General features: G+C 39.7%; 1 protein-coding gene across 1 annotated transcript; it reads left to right on the top strand.

The window, feature by feature from the left end:
• The first annotated feature begins 1342 nt into the window (after positions 1-1342).
• LOC125237221 (delta(3,5)-Delta(2,4)-dienoyl-CoA isomerase, mitochondrial) lies at positions 1343-18860 on the top strand. The gene is made up of 9 exons (XM_048144222.1): positions 1343-1508; positions 1595-1733; positions 1964-2052; positions 2503-2606; positions 5405-5508; positions 8713-8800; positions 9011-9123; positions 17874-18000; positions 18677-18860. The coding sequence occupies exons 1-9, from the start codon at positions 1457-1459 to the stop codon at positions 18770-18772; spliced, it is 912 nt and encodes a 303-aa protein (XP_048000179.1). The 5' UTR covers positions 1343-1456; the 3' UTR covers positions 18773-18860.
• Positions 18861-19124: the final 264 nt, after the last annotated feature.

Raw genomic sequence — 19124 nt, 5'->3', positions numbered from 1 at the left:
TTTCGTAACCGACCTCGCTACGCTCGTCGTTCTAAGGGATGAAATTATAATATCCTCGGAATTTTTAATTCTATTTTGATGTGTACTGTTACTATGTATTTTTCTGTGTCAGAAAAACATATTATTTCTGACTTTCTGGCAAAGGAATTTCAAAGTGGCCATATAAAGCGATCTTTCCCAACTTTGGCAACTTGTATCTTAAAAAATGCTAATCCGATTTCAATGCGGTCTTCAGTTTTCAACTACAAATTTATCTTTCTTCGATTAAAAAAAACTCGTATATCGACATTGTACATTTTGTCTGTCATTCTTTGAAGTTATTCAGTGCGAGACGTAAATTTACTTTTTTTAATTTTTTTCTTACTTTTCTTTCAAATTTTTTTCTTTGTATTTTTTTTTAATTACACAAATTAATACCTTTCATTTGAGATACGTTTTGTCAAAATCGGACTACACAATAAAAAGATAGATTTTTTTTAATTTTCATAAAACACCTCGCTACGCTCGGCTTCCTAAGGGATGAAATTTCGATATCCTCGGAAAAAATCGTTTACTATGATGTCTACTATCACCATGCAAAGCGGCTTGCTTCCATCCAAAAGTGCAGCTTTTTTTTCATAACTATATAGTATGACTATTAGCCGCACTTAGGTATAAATTAGTTAGGTATATCATACTAGGAACTCTATGGTTTATTCTATCTCTAGAAACTTCGATTTTGATAAGATGATGGACGATATAGAGATATGGAAGAAGAAAACATGCTGCGCCGACCCAAACCTGAGATAAGGGCAGGCGAATGATGATGATTTTGATAGCCCCGCGCGGTATCTTCTTAGTAGTTTGTGGCCCCGCGTCAGCGAGGGTTGAGTAAACGTCATATCATCGAGCGTGACTTATGAAAATCGCTGCCGATTTATCTTGCACTGGGTGATTCAATGCTCTTTGGTCTACCCAGATATTTTAATTGTATTAAAAAGTACATTTTTGTTTAGTAAAAGTACTAACACATTACTGGGTTATGCCAACGTTGTTTCATACGTAACGGTGAGAATAAGATATCTTCAATGTGTCGATATCACTGGTGGTAACAGATGACTGAACTGCATCCACATATTATCCTGTAAGTTGATGCGAGAAGTAGGTATAGAAGTATCTTACGTGAAAAAACTACAAGGCCGCCGTACGGTGCGGTCGTTTGTTAGATACTGGAAGAACGTTTAGTTGTGCGGGTCAGTAATGTGTTAGCACTAAAACAAACGTACGTTTCGGAACGATCATATGACAACTGTCAGTTTGACATTGACGTGATTGACATTTAGCACATTATCGCCGCTTGACAACACGGACTTTCATTTATTATTTAAGTTTCCAAACTATTTGGACTTTGCTCTTTTGTTTTCCTTATTTTGCTTTTGTTCTTTTTTATTATTAAATACTCACAAGTGGCCGAAACATGACGTCTTTAATTAAAAATATGGTTTTGAAACAAAATAGAGTAGCCACAGGTTGGTACACTATTTTTTATATAGGTCAGTTACATTTCGCTATTTACTGTAAATAAATGGTATTTTCATATGTTTTATGTTTTCAGGTATATTAAGATTATACTCATCGGCCAGTGAAGTGCCTAAATTCGATACTTTAGCTGTATCAGTGCCAAAAAAACATGTTTTCCATGTGGAGTTAAACAGGCCTAAGAAATTGAACACATTCAATCATAACATGTGGATGTGAGTATTCCTGGATTATTCTAAAATATACATACAATACAATACAATACAATACTCTTTATTGCACACCTCACATAGTTTACAAGTAATACACAAGAAACAAAACAAATTAAACAGAGGTAACAACAGGCATACATAATTGCTGATTAAAATGCCGTACCCAATATTAATACTTATATTTCATATAAAAACACAAGATTGTTTATTAACACATAAATATCTCATTTCAGAGAGATGAAGCAATGTTTTGAAGCTTTAAGTCGGCACCCTGAATGTCGTGTGGTTGTACTGTCAGCACAGGGGAAACATTTCACTGGAGGTAGGTTTTGTTTTTAAATCCTGTAAACAAGTCGGTGCAGCAAGACAAATTGTGAAATGTAAGGGAGCCCATAAATCCAAGACTCTTTTGTTTCTGCCAGACGCTAGCAAATATGAGATATATTTGTTATTATTTTTATTACAATCGTTATTTAAAAAAAAAAGATTTTTTTTTTATTCACATGAATTATTATTTCTCTGTCATTATTTGGGAAGAAGCATGTGCCCTACATTTTGATGGACACTACGCCAGACACAATGGAAACAACAAATGTCTATTTTAAAGGCATTTAGTGTCCACAGAGGTAGTATGTAGAATAGTAGTGTCTACAAAAAAAAAAAAAAAAAATATTTCCTATGAAATAATTTAATTTTGTCTTAGAGTCCACACAGTTGTTAATTCTTTTACTATGTGTATACTGTGTTGAATATATAAACTTTTAAATTACAGGCATAGACCTAAACAGTTTTATGGAGAAAGCTAGTGACATCGGAGAATGTGGGGATCTCGCTCGACAAGTCAGATTCATGAACAATATCATCGGGCTGTACCAGGTAAGTTCTTAGCTTAATATTTGTGATATCTATGAGAAAATTACATTTGACAGCTACTCCAATCTCCATACAAATATTACACTTTTTTCTCTGCCTATAAACCTTCCAAGTTTAATTTTGACTCTTTTCAGTTATCACTCAAACTAAGTAGGACTTCCTTTGATTATAAAGAAAATAAACATTATACCTAGGATATTAATATACAGATTGACTGAGCTCCACATTAATTTCTGGAATTCATGTGCTGTGGGCAGTGGGCACTATAGTCTAGGGGCACAGGTAGTGGCCCTGCCAAGTGGAGCAAAAAATTGGCACATATATGGTGTAAACCTAATACGGGCGAACCTCTTAACGGTGGTGAGTATAGGACGTATAAAATGTAATTAGATAACTTTTACTTAAAATTGAAATATTTTTTATATCCATACAAATTAATTCGGCCCGCAACGTAATGCAAACACACTCCCGTTAAACGCTCGTTGACAGTTGTCATTGATTGTCATCGCAACCACGTTTACAGTACATTGCTGCTGAGATTTTTTTCAAAAATTCATTATGGGGTGAAAATTAAGAGTAAATCAAAAACACCTCTTAATTAATGATAACAATATTGAATTATACGCCTGGTTTCATTTATCGCCATTATTACGTTCACGCACTGTATAACACTTAAATCCATAGAAAACGGTCATTAATCAGAAACAAATGTCTATGCTCATGTCAATAAATGCCCAATATTGAGGAAAAGTTTTCCTTTTTAGGCTCACTTGCACCAACCACTTAACTCAGAGTTAGTGGGCTGTCATCTGTCAAATTCCATATAAAATGGTGGGTGGGTTCCATATAATATGGAATTTGACAAACCACCATTGTCGCTGGTGCAAGTGGCCCTTATACACTATGTAACATAATTGCCGAAGATAAATCCTACGGCTTACGAGCCCCAATGCAAATGATATCGTCTAGTATGAAAAAAATATTATGTCCTAACTTCGACCTCAAAATTCAGGATGAATTAGATGATTAGTAGAACATGTAACATAAAAACAAGAGAGCTTATAATGCATATTTTATTTATTCAAAACATAAATTAACAATTTTCCTCACTAGTAAACAAAAAAACATAATTTCACCAAATGTAACACTCGCAAAAATGTTCGTCTTCAGCGTAGCCGATGCAGAAAAGAACAACTACCACTTGGTGGCGTCACCTTTTGCATCTAAAACGGCCTTAATTCTGAGCGGCATTGTATCTACCAACTGTCTATACTCCTCAGGGGTTATTCCATTCCAGACACCCACAAGTTTCTCCTTAAAATCAGCTTTGGATTTAGAAGGATCTTTTCGCAACTTTTTCTTCATTTACCACTACAAAGTTTTTATGGGAGACAAGTCTGGACTGCTGGATGGCCATGATATGGTAGGAATTTGTTTTTGTTTCAGCCACTCCATCGTTGTCTTGCCAGTATGACATAAGGCACTATCTCGTTGAAAAGTAAATCCATTTATATACTTGAACTTTCTTATAGACGGTAGTGAACTCTATTCCAAGATGCTTTTGTATTTCTCTGCATTGACGGTTCCATCTATAAATTGCAGACATCCCACACCCTGTGCCGACATACAGCCCCAAATCATTTAAAGATGCTGGAAACTACACCTTGCGTTCAAGACAGTCTTTGTGAAATGCATCTCCTTTATCTTGAATGACTTTACTTCGTTCATCGCCAACTATGACCTCAAATTTGGATTTGTCGCTCCATATTATTTTTCGCCACTGATCGGCAGTCCAGTTTCTGTACTTTTGTGCAAATTTCAACCTGTTAGTTTTCTGCTTTTGAGTAAGTAATGGTTTCTGTTTAGCGGTGTGAAAACCGAAGCCCATTATTTTCATTACTGTCTTTCAGGTATCGACTGAAATGTTTATTTTGATCGCGTCATGCCATAGTTAGGTAAGTTCTCCTGCTCTTGCATGACGATTTTTCCTGATGATGCTCCTCAAAATCCTGTTTTCTCTTTGGCAGTTATTCTTCGACGGCCAGATTTATTTAAACAGGAGACGGTTCCGTGTTTTAGTTGATGCTGGATGATTGTATGCGCCGTAGATCTTGGCAAAAAAGGTCTTTGGATATTTTGGAACGTAGATTTGCCGCTATTGTTACTGGAAATTATAATTTTCCTCACTGATTCAGGCACCGACTTACCTCTTGCTATTTTGGTATAAAAATGTTGTAGAATAATTATATTTTTTACAGAATTTACCTTTTTATGTAGCCGTATATCATATCAGACGACTTATAATATTATTAATGCAATTTAAAATATTATTGTATAATATTAATCTTACTAAACTATTTTTATTTAAAATAGACGACCTATTATGCCTCAAATATGAACTAGGCGTATTTTTTTGCTTTAGATATGTTATTTTTATGATATGATTATATTAAAACATATAACATTAGGGCATTTTGTACGGCGCAAGATTAAACTAGTTTTAATGGCTTAGTGTGTCGTGTATTCCATTTATCATCAAAGTCAATCTGGGTTTAAATACCAGTTTCGGAAATAAATATCGCACGTTGAAGTGTGACTAGACGATATCATTTGCATTGGGGCTCGTATACATTACCTTCTATAGTACCTTTAATTTTCATGGTGTTTATTTTAAAAAAAGGAAGTGGTATTCGTAACCGCTATTCGATACGGGTTATGCTCTTAAATGGATCACCAGCATTAATGTTACACCCTGTATATTGATAGATTAAATGAATCATACATTTTGCTGAATCTTTCAGGATGGGATTTCGTCACTAGAAAAATGCGTAAAGCCAGTACTCACAGTGTCCCACAACGCATGTGTCGGTGCAGGCGTAGACCTCATCACCGCTGCTGATATGAGGTACTGCCTTCTTTCAATCTCGTTACCCTCCAATGTAGGCTTGTGTCGTTCACCAACTGTTAGGAATAAAATGTCATCAAGACCGAATCTTTGAATGAACTGAATCTTTCCGTGCTCTGTAAAAGCTCGGCCACACATGCGCGTTTTGAGAGCGTAGGCGTAGGCGGAGCGTTAGCGAAGCGCAATGATAGGATGGGAAAACACGCAAAAGATGGGTTGATGACATTGTAAAGGTACCAGAAAGGAACTGGATGGACACCGCTCAGAACAGAGTAAAATGGCTAAGCTTGGAGGAGGCCTTTACCCTATCAGGGACAACAAATAACTAAAAGAGAAATGAAATGAAAAGTTAAGAAGAAAGGCAAATATGTGGAAACACAGAGAACCTCCTATAGAGTGGCAGTCTTGTATATTTGGTTCGCGATACGAGTCACCAGTGTTTGGGGTGCGAGGAGTGGGCGGGGAATGTGTTAAGCGCGCTGTGATTGGCCGTTTCAAGGACGGCGGGCAGTCGCGCCAGATGAAAAGGGACAGAAGTATGACTGTCCCTCTACTGACGCGTAAGTGGCCAATGTAAGTTGACCTATGCCGGCTCTGAATAAATTATAAATATGACTTATTTGTGGAATGTAATGCCGTCTGTTTTTAAATTTGAGCTTCTTGTTACCTTTCCACACCATTTCACACTACAGGTGGACATCTTTAAGGCATCAAAATACCCTTTTCCAATTTTTTAGTGCGAAAAACACGCGCTGCTTTCGGGTCTGTTACTTGGTCGATACTGATCGGGCACGGCGAGCGCCCGCGCTTATATCAGTGCAAATACTAGGAAGGCTGGCGACCGCGAGTCGTCTTGTAATAGATGTCTATAGGGGTTGGTCTGTGTGTGGAAAGAAGGCTAAATAAATAAATAAATGATAGCGATGCGCCGGACGAACACTGGCGTTGCGCCCAACGGACGCAACGAACTAACCAGCGTTCGTCCGCCACACCGCTATCATTCCGCTCCGCTGACGCTACGCTATCAAAATGCTTTATGTGTGGCGGAGGCTTAAATCGGTCTTTGCTCATTTAGTTCAGTATAGGATCGGCGAGCGCGAGCGGTTCCGAACGAGAACTAGTGTGACTACGCCGAGCGAAAGCTACTTAACAGAGCAACACAAAAACGTCAAGTTTTCATATTGGGCTTCGATTACTTACAACCTTTTGGCCCGGAATGTTATTTATCTTTGGACTATTCGTATGATTTTGACACTTCGTTCCCATTCTTTTTGATCTTTCCAACCGTAGTGGTCGCTGGTCTGGCTGAACTAAATGAGCAAAAGACACAAAAGGGCGAACTAGTTCGTAGCAGCGATTGAACGAGATCGAAGCGCTCCGATCAACGAACGAAACACAAGCCTACTCCACTGGCACAGTATATTAAAGAGTACTATCGTACAGTATGGCCACTCCAGCTCCCCGCTGAAAGTGCAGCCCACCCCCTCTAGGTTACCTCACAGTTACCGCCTGTCAAAAACGTGAACAGTCGACCTGTCATATCTCACTCATACAAGCATGGTACGCGTTCACGTACACGAGCTTAGACTATGTGCTAGGAACGCGCCTCTTTCATATATTTGATCGCCAGTGTCCGAGATGTGCCACTGGGTTGTAAGGCTCGATATTCATCATTATACCTTTTAATTCTCCATGCACCATTTTTACTTGTCTCTGTTTGACCCGTTGGGTGACTGGCAGAGAATGCCATTAGGCATTAAGTCCGCCATTTGTACATTTATTTGTGCAATAAAATTTATGTAAATATAATATTCCTTCATTGAGTCGGGTCTTGAGTAGCTTGGGAGCCCCTTCTACAGGAGCATCTCTTGCACTGAACTACGCCAAGTAGATTTAATACACTATTGACTGGACGTGGCCAATCCCGTATGATATTTCATTTTTGTACTATTATTATAATTATATTCTGTAATTTCAGTCATAGATTTTTGTAGAGAGTACCCTACTAACTGTCAATGTAAAATGTTTTGACTTGACAGATTGGGCAAACGTCTTTAAAAACCCGCAATAAAAAGTTTGTAAGTCAAGCACAGCTAGCAGATCTAAATAACCTTATCGTCATCCTTTACACTCTCATGAAGCATACCATATACTGAAAGAGACAGATATAGCTACTCTACTCCATCTTTAATCATATTTTTGGTGGCAATGAGGAGGCACACTCAAAGGTTATGACAGATGGCGCCACCTTATTAGTCCATTGCAAAGATAAAGAATTTCATACATGGGAGCGAGAAGATTATATATTTTTTCTCTCTCTCTCACATAAGAATGACAGTGACCTGCCTAGGCACTGTGCCTCCTCATTGTATTTGAAATGAAATGAAATATTTATTTTCCAAGTAGGCATATTACAATGCGCATACGAACGTCAAATAAGCTACGCCGGCTCTAACCCTACGCCTCAGCCTCGAGAAGATTTCAGTCCCCCCTCAGTTGAAGAGGGGTATCCACTATGGGGCCAGCAAGCATTTGGCAGTGTTATTATTATTTATATATTTATTTATTCAATTAATATACATGTGGATACAAGAACATTATTTTAAATATATTGCTCCACAAAACTATTTATATAGTTTGACTGTGGGTTAAGAATTTCACCACCCCGGTTATTTGCCCGTGTGGTGACGGGTTAAGAATTTCACCGCTCCCTTTCTTCCCGTGGGTGTCGTAGAAGGCGACTGTGGGATATGGGTTAAATTGTGGCGTAGGCGAGAGGCTGGCAACAGTTTTTTTTTTTATGGGATAGGAGGCAAACGAGCAGACAGGTCGCCTGATGGTAAGCGATCACCGCCGCCCATGGACACCCGAAACACCAGAGGTGTTGGAGGTGCGTTGCCGGCCTTTAAGATGGGTGTACGCAATGGGCGGGTGGGTGTGTGCAATGTCACAGTTTCGTTTTCTTTCAACCCCTTATTTGCCAAGAGTGGCACTGAAGCTTGAGTAGTTTTATGTGCTCTGCCTACCCCGTTATGGGATACAGGCGTGATTGTATGTATGTATTATTATTTGGCTCGTCGATGATTCCTCCGATTCATCAAGGTTTAGGAAGTCTCGCGCTTTATAAAGACACTTGGCTTTTCAAATGTACCACGTTTTTTAGCGCCAAAATTTTGGTTGACCGTCTATGTTTGTGGTTTCCAGATATTGCACGGAAGACTGCTGGTTCCAGGTCAAAGAAGTGGACATCGGGCTTGCGGCAGATGTGGGGACTTTGCAGAGGTTACCCAAAGTTAGTATATCATCATATTCATATCAGCTTGTTATCTGTCGCCTCCGAGACAGATGGCCCTCCGAAGTTTCGACCTGACAAGAAATGAACAACTCTTTTCGGTCGTGTTTTAATTTATCGCCACTCGTTTCGAACTTCCTTTATTTCGCACTTGTATCGTGATGTACTATTTTTTTTAAGATCCTAAATAGACGATTCTAATAATTTCAGGTGATCGGCAACGCGTCTATAGCCCGAGAGCTTTGCTACACAGCGCGTAAAATGGACGCCAAAGAAGCACTAGCTCTGGGACTTGTCAGCAAAGTCTACAAGGACAAAGAATCGTGAGTACGATGACATGACGCAGTATCGAAATAACTGAAAACGCATTGTTTGGCTCTGTAACTATGGCAACGCATTGTTATAACGATACTGCGCGCGTGCGCCTGAAGGCTTTGGGCAACTGAGCTGACAGTGCAAACCTTTGCGTCAAATACAGGAAACAATGTGAATTTCACGAAAATAATTCTAGAAAACTATTAAAAACAAAGTCGTAGAAAAATTATTGTATGCAACGGTTTTTAACTGAGTCAAAAAATACTCGTGGCGTCTTAATAACAATTTTCGGCTTCGCCTCAAACTGTTACCCACGCCACTCGTCTTTTTTGACCTCCTTTAAACGCCTATTGCATAAATTACTATTAAAACTTAACTCCAGCAATAGGCTAGTTTCCTACTAGTCAAATCAGCGTCTTTTTATGAACTGTCAAAACGATTTGCTAATATGGAATTACTATGAAATACTATGAAACGTTATGAAAGTGTATGAAGCGAAAGTGGTTTGTCAGGAATGTCAGGATCGTAGTAAATGGAAATCTGTGATCTCTGCCTACCCCTCTGGGAAACAGGCGTGATTGTATGTATGTATGAAATACTAAGGAGTGTCGTCGCCGTCAATTCATTTACTTTATATCTTTCTCTTCGACTTATTGAATAGAAATTATATTTAAAAATAACTACTGTCCATATTTTTCTTCTAATTATGTGGTGCTTTATTTCGTGCACTGCATAAAATATTGTATTTTAAGTATAGGAAACTAGCCTTTTATTTACTCTTAGTCAAAGTCATCCATACTTAATATTATAAATGGGAAAGTGTTAATAAAGTATATTAAGTGGATCGAAATATTGTATACGTTTATTTACATAGAATGATTGAACAAGAATGACATAAAGAAAAAATAATAAATAGTGGCTTGCTTTGACAGACAATTGGTCTATGGAGTTTATCATAAATCACAACCTCCAACATCCTCCCTTTTTGGTAAACTTCTATAGGTTGTATGCTAAACCAATCAAGCCACAAATTAATGCCATTCTTGGCTTAAATACCGGCTTTGTAAGTATGTCCGCACATTGGTATTCTGATGGAACATACTTCACATTCAATTCATTTGAAGTGACTAGCTCTCTGACATAAAAGTGCCTTATGGCAATATGCTTCGTTCTTCTATGAAGTTCAGGGTTCTGAGCCAGTTTTATAGCTGCATCATTATCTATTTGCAGTGTAGGAATCTCACTCAAGGTGGTAATTTCCTTAAATAGTCGTTGAAGCCAGACTATCTCTCGGGCCGCTTCGCTTGCTGCGACTATCTCAGCTTCTGTGCTCGAAATCGCGACTGATGTCTGTCTTCGACTCGCCCAGGATATTGCACCTGCTGAGTATAAGCAAAGTATGCCTGAAGTGGAGCGTCCAGTAGTGAAATCACCGCCGTGATCAGAGTCACTATAGCATTCTAACACTCCGGGTTTATGTTCTTTCTTATATACAATAGCCGAATCAATAGTTCCTTTTAGAAAACGGAAAATGCGTTTTACTCTCAGGACATCTTCATGAGATGGATTCGCTAGTGTTCTGGAAACAACACTTATGGCATATGATATGTCAGGTCTGGTTCCGGTCATTAGGTACGCCAGTGCACCAACAGCTTCTCTATAAGGGAATTTGACATCGTTGTCTTTCTCCGTATCTAGCTGTGCTTCCTTTATAATAGGAGTGCTTACAGGCTTGCAATCACTCATTCCAAACCTTTCTAGAAGTTTGTTTACATAGTGTTTTTGTGAAACCTTTATGGAACCATCCTTTTCGGTTCTAATTTCTAAACCAAGGAAATATGACGCTGGTTTTGTTGTAATCTTGAACCTTCTTTTCAACTCAGTTAAGAATTTATCAGATTCCTTCTGATTAGTAGAGGCGATCAAGCCATCATCAACATATAGTCCCATTATGATTTTGTTTCCATTCCTGTTCCGAATAAACAAACATGGGTCCATGTCGCATTGCTTAAATCCGATTGATTTCAAGTAATCAACAATACATTTGTTCCAGCATCTCGGTGCTTGTTTGAGACCATATAAACTTTTCTTTAATTTACATACTCGATTAGTGCCATCATTGTAACCTTCTGGTTGGTTCATGTAGATATCTTCACTTAACGAACCATTTAAGAAAGCTGTAGCTACATCGAATTGCGTGAGGGAAAGTCTTTCATTCGCTGCAATGCTAAGAATTGAGCGTATAGTTGCCATTCTAGCAACAGGACTAAAGGTCTCGTCGTAGTCTAATCCTTTTTCTTGCGTAAAGCCTCTCGCTACGAGTCGGGCTTTATACTTATCAAGACTTCCATCTGCATTGGTTTTCTTTTTGAAGACCCATTTACAAGAGATTGGTTTTCTATCTTTAGGTTGGTCTACAAGAATCCAAGTCTTGTTTAAGTTTAAGGATTTAACCTCGCTTTCCATAGCTTTTATCCATTCAGCTTTTTGAGGACTCTTCATGGCTTCTTTGTAAGTTTTGGGCTCATCTAAATCTTCAACTATAGCTGACATGATAAAATCGTCATATCGAACTGGAGGGTTTAGTTTCGATCTATCTCTGAGAACTCTCGTTTGAGGAATTTCATCATGATCATCATTTTCTTCATGATCTTCATGATCATCAGAGTAGTTAACTCGACATCCATCAGATTCAGGAGTATCATACCTTTCTACAGGATCTTCCTCTTGTTGACATGGTAAATCATCTGAGATTTGAGGCATATTAGAAGATACTTCGTCCTCTTGCTCTATATCCTCCCTTGCATCAAAGATTGGATGATTTTCCTCTGCCGTTGAAAATGAAAATGAAAATGAAATATTTATTTTTCAAGTAGGCATATTACAATGCGCATATGAACGTCAAATAAAGCTACGCCGGCTCTAACCCTACGCCTCAGCCTCGAGAAGATTTCAGTCCCCCCTCAGTTGGGAGGGGGGTATCCACTATGGGACCGGCAAGAAACTCGGCGGGCAACTTCTTTTCAAAACATTACATCTTATAATTAACATGCATTAAATAACAACATACAATTTAACATGCAAAAGTATTCATCAAAGAATATGAACAGACTAGGTACTCTATGGAAATCAATTTCAATAAATTATATTATTGCTTAATAATACGTCGTTCTTCTTCAGAGAAAACATATCAAATTGTCATAGAAGAAAAAGATAATATGAATCTCAATATCATTAAATATGTAATTTACCTACACAACATAAAATATAAAATATTTGATGTGCTTTCTTATCTGAACTGTGTCCTCTATACATAATACAATTATTTTAATTGCTATTCGTTTTTTGTAGTTTCTGGTTCGGGCCATGCATGTTTGTCTGTCAAATAGTCCTCGACTCTGTAATAAGCCTTTAACATCAATGATTTTTTTAAGTAGTTCTTAAGAGCTGGGAGGGGTAATCTCAAAGCAGTGTCAGGTAACTTATTATAAAAATGAATGCATTGCCCAACAAATGACTTCTGTACTTTACGGACACGAAACTTCTTTATGGCAAGCTTATTTTTGTTTCTAGTGTTATAATTATGGATATCAGAATTCTTAGTGAAACAGTCTAAATTCTTAACAACATAAATTATACTATCATAAATGTATTGGGAAGCTACAGTTAAGATATTAATTTCTTTGAAGAGTTCTCTTACTGATTCACGTGTTCCTAAGTTGTAAATAGAACGAATGGCTCTCTTTTGTAATACAAAGATAAAAAAGGGAAATGAATTTCTATTTCAGTAGTGGGTTCTTGATCATTTGCATTAGGAGCATCTGATTCTAATCCAACAGATCTGATTATAGATTCGTTAAAGGTTACATCTCTCGACCTGATAAGTGTTGGTTCTTTATTTTTGTTAAAACCAAGTAACCGATAGCCATCATCACCTTCGTACCCAATCAATATACATTTTTGGGCTTTTCTGGACATTTTTGTTCGCTTCTGTTTAGGAACGTGAGCAAAACATTCTGTCCCAATGACTCTCAAATGTTTTATTGCAGGTTTCTTTCCAAACCAGAGTTCAAATGGTGATTTTCCTTCTTGTGAGGTTGGTCCGGTTCTGTTTAAGATATAAGCAGCCGTATTGACGAGCTCTGACCAACAGGCAAGTGGGAGCTCCTCGTGAGCGTGCATCATGGCGCGAGCAGCTTCTACAAGAGTGCGATTTTCTCTTTCACTGGATCCATTCTGCTCAGCTGTGTAAGGCATTGTCAATCGGTGTTGAATACCATGAGATTGAAGGATTTTCTCAACTGCTTCATTTTTAAATTCACCACCATTGTCGCTAAGTATTGTTTTTATGGTATGGCCAATAGTCTTCGTTTCGTTGATCATCTGCACGAGTTTGTCTTTAACTTCTGACTTATGCTTGATGAAGTAAACATGACGATATTTGCTGTAGCCGTCCTTAAACAATACAAAATAGCGTAAATTTGTGAATGAATTTGGAAAAGGGCCACATACGTCGGTATGTATAATCTCACCTGGTGCATTAGCTTGTTGTCTTGTTCCAAATTTATGTCTGTGTGCTTTTCCGTAGATGCATCCAGTGCATAATTCTGAATCAAGTTTAACTTTAATGCCAAGTTCCTTTTCAATCACTTGTTTAACATGTCTTTTGTTCTGATGAGCAAATCTCTCGTGATATAGTTGTAAAGTGTTTTCTGTTGACACCACGTTCAATTCTGGATTTTGATTCGATACAGTAACATTTAGTTTGTAGAGACCTCCATTTTTGATTCGTGATCCAATCAGTTTAACTCTTCCATCATGTATCAGTTGACAGGATTCTCTTTCAGATGTAAAGACACTGTTATCAAGTTTATCTTGAGCAGCAAGTACAGAAAATAGGTTTCGTTTAATTTCAGGGACGTACCAGACATCACATAGTTGGATTCGTTCTTGATGACCATGGACTTTTGCTAATAATTCAACTGTTCCTTTTCCAATTGCTTTGTTTTTAGATCCATTGGCAGATGTAACCGTTTGATCATGATTGAAATGTTGAAAGCTGGAGAATACATCACTTCGACAGGTTACGTGACTTGTAGCTCCATTGTCGACATACCAATTCTCAGGATCTACTAGATTTGTGACTGTCCCGTTGACCTCTACTTGCATTAGAGTAAGGTTCAAGTTTGTATTAACAGTCTTGGTATTCGATGGTTCAACTTTTGGAGGTTTTCCATCCGAAATCCATTTGTGACATTGTTTGACATTGTGTCCAAGAATTTTACAATACCCGCATTTCTTCTTGGCTTTATTACGTGCGGAATGCAGTGACACTAGTGCTTGTGCTTCAGATGTTTCCGATTCTTTACTTGTCAAAGATCTTTCGTAACTGCATATTTGAGCTGTCAAATTGTCAATGTTACGATCCTTTTTAGACATAAGCATCCAGCTTGACTTGAACGGGAAGTAACTGTCATCGGGGAGCGTTTCAAGAATCTTGCAAATAAGTAAGATGTCAGGAAGTTCATGCTTATCCTTTTGAAGTTCGACCTTGAGTTCATGCCATATGTTTTTAAGCTTAGATATGTGCATTGACATGTCATGAAGGGGATCCTTGCGATAGCTGAAGAAGCTGTAGCACAAATTATAGCTTTTATCTTCTGACGTGCCGTCAAATAGGGTGTGAAGCTCATCCCAAATTTGTTTAGCACTGGTTAATCTCATGACTTTTTGTAGAGTAACGTCAGACATATTAGCCATTAAAATAAGCATAGCTGCACTATCCGTCTTGTTATATTCTTGTAGAGCATCTTTATAAGTTGCCATGACATCGGCGGATGCTGTTGAGACTGGCTGAGTCGGTGGCTTTAGATTGCCGTTGATAGCATCTAGGCCTCCAGGAGTACCTCTTAGCAGTAACAGTACCTTGCATTTCCATGTCGTCCAATTTTCTTTACCTTCTAATCGACCAATATCAATTTTACACGTTGTTGTGGAAGTTGACATAATGACGGTTCTTGATAGAATTTGTTTTGAAAATTTGAAATTAGCGAACTTATTTTTGAAAATTTATTTACGTTATGGACGTAATTTATTTTCTTTCACTCATTTAGAATATATCTTGTAAATTCATATAAATACTCCGTGATCTGCTACCATAATAAAGTATATTAAGTGGATCGAAATATTGTATACGTTTATTTACATAGAATGATTGAACAAGAATGACATAAAGAAAAAATAATAAATAGTGGCTTGCTTTGACAGACAATTGGTCTATGGAGTTTATCATAAATCACAACCTCCAACAAGTGTGTGTGTCTGTTTGTTTGTCAGTCTTTCTCGGCAAAACGGAGCGACGAATTGACGTGATTTTTTAGGTGGAGATAGTTGAAGGGATGGAGTGACATAGGCTACTTTTTGTTTCTTTCTAACGCGAGCGAAGCCGCTGGAAAAAGCTAGTATTTAATAAATTGATGGATTTGATTTAGTTTGATGTTTGAAAGTTTGTATTTTATTCGTGTTGCTGTGGTGAAAAATTTTGTGTTTCACTCGGTGGCAAAGTTTGTTAACCTTCCTGCCTTGATACCCCCTAAAAATTCAATTAGTCGAACCACTCACTACGCTCGTGATTTAATATTTGAATCTTTCGCCTGCTTAAATATCAATCAATATTGACATGAGCGGTTGAACTACAACTTTGTTCCCTTGTAAAACAAATATAATCCAGTAACTTTATACATACATACATACAATCACGCCTGTATCCCATAAAGGGGTAGGCAGAGCACATGAAACTACTAAAGCTTCAGGGCCACTTTTGGCAAATAAGGGGTTAAAAGAAAACGAAACTGTGGCATTGCAGTGACAGGTTGCCAGCCTCTCGCCTACACCACAATTTAACCCATATCCCATAGTCGCCTTCTACGACACCCACGCACAGAGAACCTCCTATAGAGTAGCATTCTTGTGTATTTTGTTAGCGATACGAGTCACCAGTGCCAGGGGTGCGAGGAGCGGGCGGGGAATGTGTTAAGCGCGCTGTGATTGGCCGTTTCAAGGACGGCGGGCAGTCGCGCCAGATGAAAGGGACTGTCCCTCTACTGACGCGTAATTGGCCAATGTAAGTTGACCTATGCCGGCTCTGAATAAATTATAAATATGACTTTTATGTGGAATGTAATGACGTCTGTTTTTAAATTTGAGCTTCTTGTTACCTTTCCACACCATTTCACACTACAGGTGGACATCTTTAAGACATCAAAATACCCTTTTTCAATTTTTTACTGCGAAAAACACGCGCTGCTTTCGGGTCTGTTACTTGGTCGCTACTGATCGGGCACGTCGCGGGTCATCTTACAAACTTCCCCTTGAGTGGGGAGGTGCGAGGAGGCCATATCAGGGCTTTGCCCTCTGTGGCTGCATCTGGCGCTGGCTGTAACGACAGCCAGGTCTTTTCCTTCCCCCGAGTTAATCGGGGTGCTGGTGCGCGGTGTGTGCCCGGTGGGGCAGCGCTGCGCGGGGCGGGGGGGGACGGACGCTCCTGCTCCATCTCCTCCCTGGTATCCAGTGGGCTCGCTGGGGTCGCTGGGGGACGACGGGACTCCGTGTCCGTCGTCCGGGGTTGCCTGCACCGTTAGGGGCAGGCTGGGGCTGTTTCGGTTGTCCGTTAGGGGCTGCGTATGTCGTTGGTCGGTGGCGGGTTTCCAGTCTCGCCGCCTTCCCTACGTGTCGGCTCCGATGGGGCCGACGGGGGTGAGTCCGTGTGTCCGGCGGGCGCGCGTGGAGCGGCGCAATGCTCAGCCGGTGGTGAGTGCGGCGCGATGACATTTCTCGTGCGGGGGCGGGGGGTGGGTAGTTGAGAAAATAGTTTTCTCCTCTACCCTCCCGCCCGCTGAAGCGGTGCTGACGCTGCTAGAATGCGGCGACAGGTGCAGCTGGGGTTGTTGACCCCAAGCTGGGAGCTCTCCGGTTTGCTGCGGCGTTGCGGGGGCCCTTTGTGGGGCCTGCGGTCGGCTGCGGCTGGATGTCCTGGGTTGTTCCTGGCCCGATCGCGGAAGAAGCGCGACCGGGGCCGGGTGCGTCTGTGGCCGGTGGCCCCTGGGCGGGGGCCGCTGGCGGCGCCGGAGTGACGTCGGGGTCCCCGGAGGGCCTCGGGGTCCCCAGTGTCTGCTGCGGCGCGGGTTGGTGTACGTCCGGTGACACGTTCGCGTCCGCGTCGGGCTCGCGAGCGGGGGTTGTCTGGTCCGGTGTCGCGGTCCCCGGGTGAGGGGGCCGCGGAAGGCTTCTTGATGTCCGGGGGCGCGCGCGCGCGGGGGCGGGCGCCCTCGGAGGCTGGGGCTTCTTGAACTGCAGGTCCTTTTCCAGGTCCTGCCGCGGCTGGTAATTGTTTTTCAACGGGTCATAGTCGAGGAGCCGGTGTAACTCCTCGTGCATTGGCCGACTTTCACCCCTCCAGTAAGCACCCATAAGCCACGTTTTGGCTTTCATCCATGCCGCACGGCGAGGGCCCGCGCTTATATCAGTGCAAATACTAGGAAGGCTGGCGACCGCGAGTCGTCTTGTAATGGATGTCTATAGGGGTTGGTCTGTGCACCCACGGGAAGAATGGGGCAGTAACTTTATACATCTGTAGTATGCGTCAAATCCGGTAGAAGTTGGCCCAATGAATAATCCAAGTTTGTGACCTCTAGCTCCGAACGCAACTTTGTCAAAAATCGAAAAAACCGATTTGCTAAACTGATTTATTTCATCACAGGGCAATGCTCGGAGTGATGGAGATAGCTGAAACCATCGCCTCAAAGAGTCCCGTAGCCATTCAGACCACGAAGCAAAGTCTAGTTTACTCGCAGAGTGTCACCAATGACGAAGGATTGGCACATATTGTAAGTATACTTAACATAAACTGTATTCTAAAAGCAAATTAAATTATTTTCATAGAAAATATTTTAACTTGTATTTTTTAAGTAGTAACACTGCTATTATGTTATAAACATTAAATAAATGTCATATACAAAGAAAAAGTGACCAAGGCCTCCAGTGTTCCAATCTGGAATCGAACCAGCGTACTCCGCTTACCATACAATTTTCAAACCTTCCATTTTGTCACCGCCATACAAAATGTATGATTCTGCATGGAAACCACATAAAAATTTCCAAATCCAAAATAAAAGTGGGGAAAATGGCCCGCTAACTCTATCATAGCCATCATAGGCCACGTCTTTGCCTTTGGCTAGTCTGTGGCCAAGAGTAAGCCCATTTATATATTTTTTTAAATTGTACTGCAGTCGTATATAGGCCCTTAGTGTAAAAACGTTTTGTTTTAAAACATACTATTTTGTTGTAAATTAAGGTACTTAAAAGAAATAAGTTTAAAAAAACCTATTGTAAACATAATTAAATGTTTAGATTTTTCTCATTTAACTACAATCAATTACACATTTTCAGAAAAATCGCATTTGTTATCAAAAATGTAAAAATAATTGAAAGTGGAACCGTACCGAAACGATTAACCCATTTAATAGATTTTCTGTTAATATAAATTCTTTTTTTTGTCCACAGCGCCTCATAAATCAAGCAATGCTACTCAGTGACGATTTGAGCAAATCTGCAATGGCGGCTGTCGCCAAGGAACAAGCAGAATTCGACAATTACTAATTAAGAAAATACAAGTTACAAAATGTTGTATATTATTTAATTTGTAAAGGTTTTAACCAGAATAAAGTATTATTGTTAATTCTGTAAATCTTTTTTTATCTATTCCAACGCTTGACATTGGCATTTTCACCGAAAAATATAGTCTAATATCATTTTAAGAAGTTACAACAATGTACTCAATGGCTACCCTTCAATGCTCAATAAAATACTTAAAAGCCAATATGGCTGCTTCTAAATTCCGGATGAAAATGCTTACGTCATAGCTCCGAACTACGTCACTGCACCGGGTATTAACAAAGAAAATCAGGTAACCTAGTTTATAGAGAGGCTTGCATTTACGCTTGCTGCGAAT

This window comes from Leguminivora glycinivorella, chromosome 20 (assembly GCF_023078275.1).
Source record: "Leguminivora glycinivorella isolate SPB_JAAS2020 chromosome 20, LegGlyc_1.1, whole genome shotgun sequence".
Lineage (NCBI taxonomy): Eukaryota > Metazoa > Arthropoda > Insecta > Lepidoptera > Tortricidae > Leguminivora > Leguminivora glycinivorella.
This window is presented reverse-complemented; position numbering and strand designations above follow the sequence as displayed.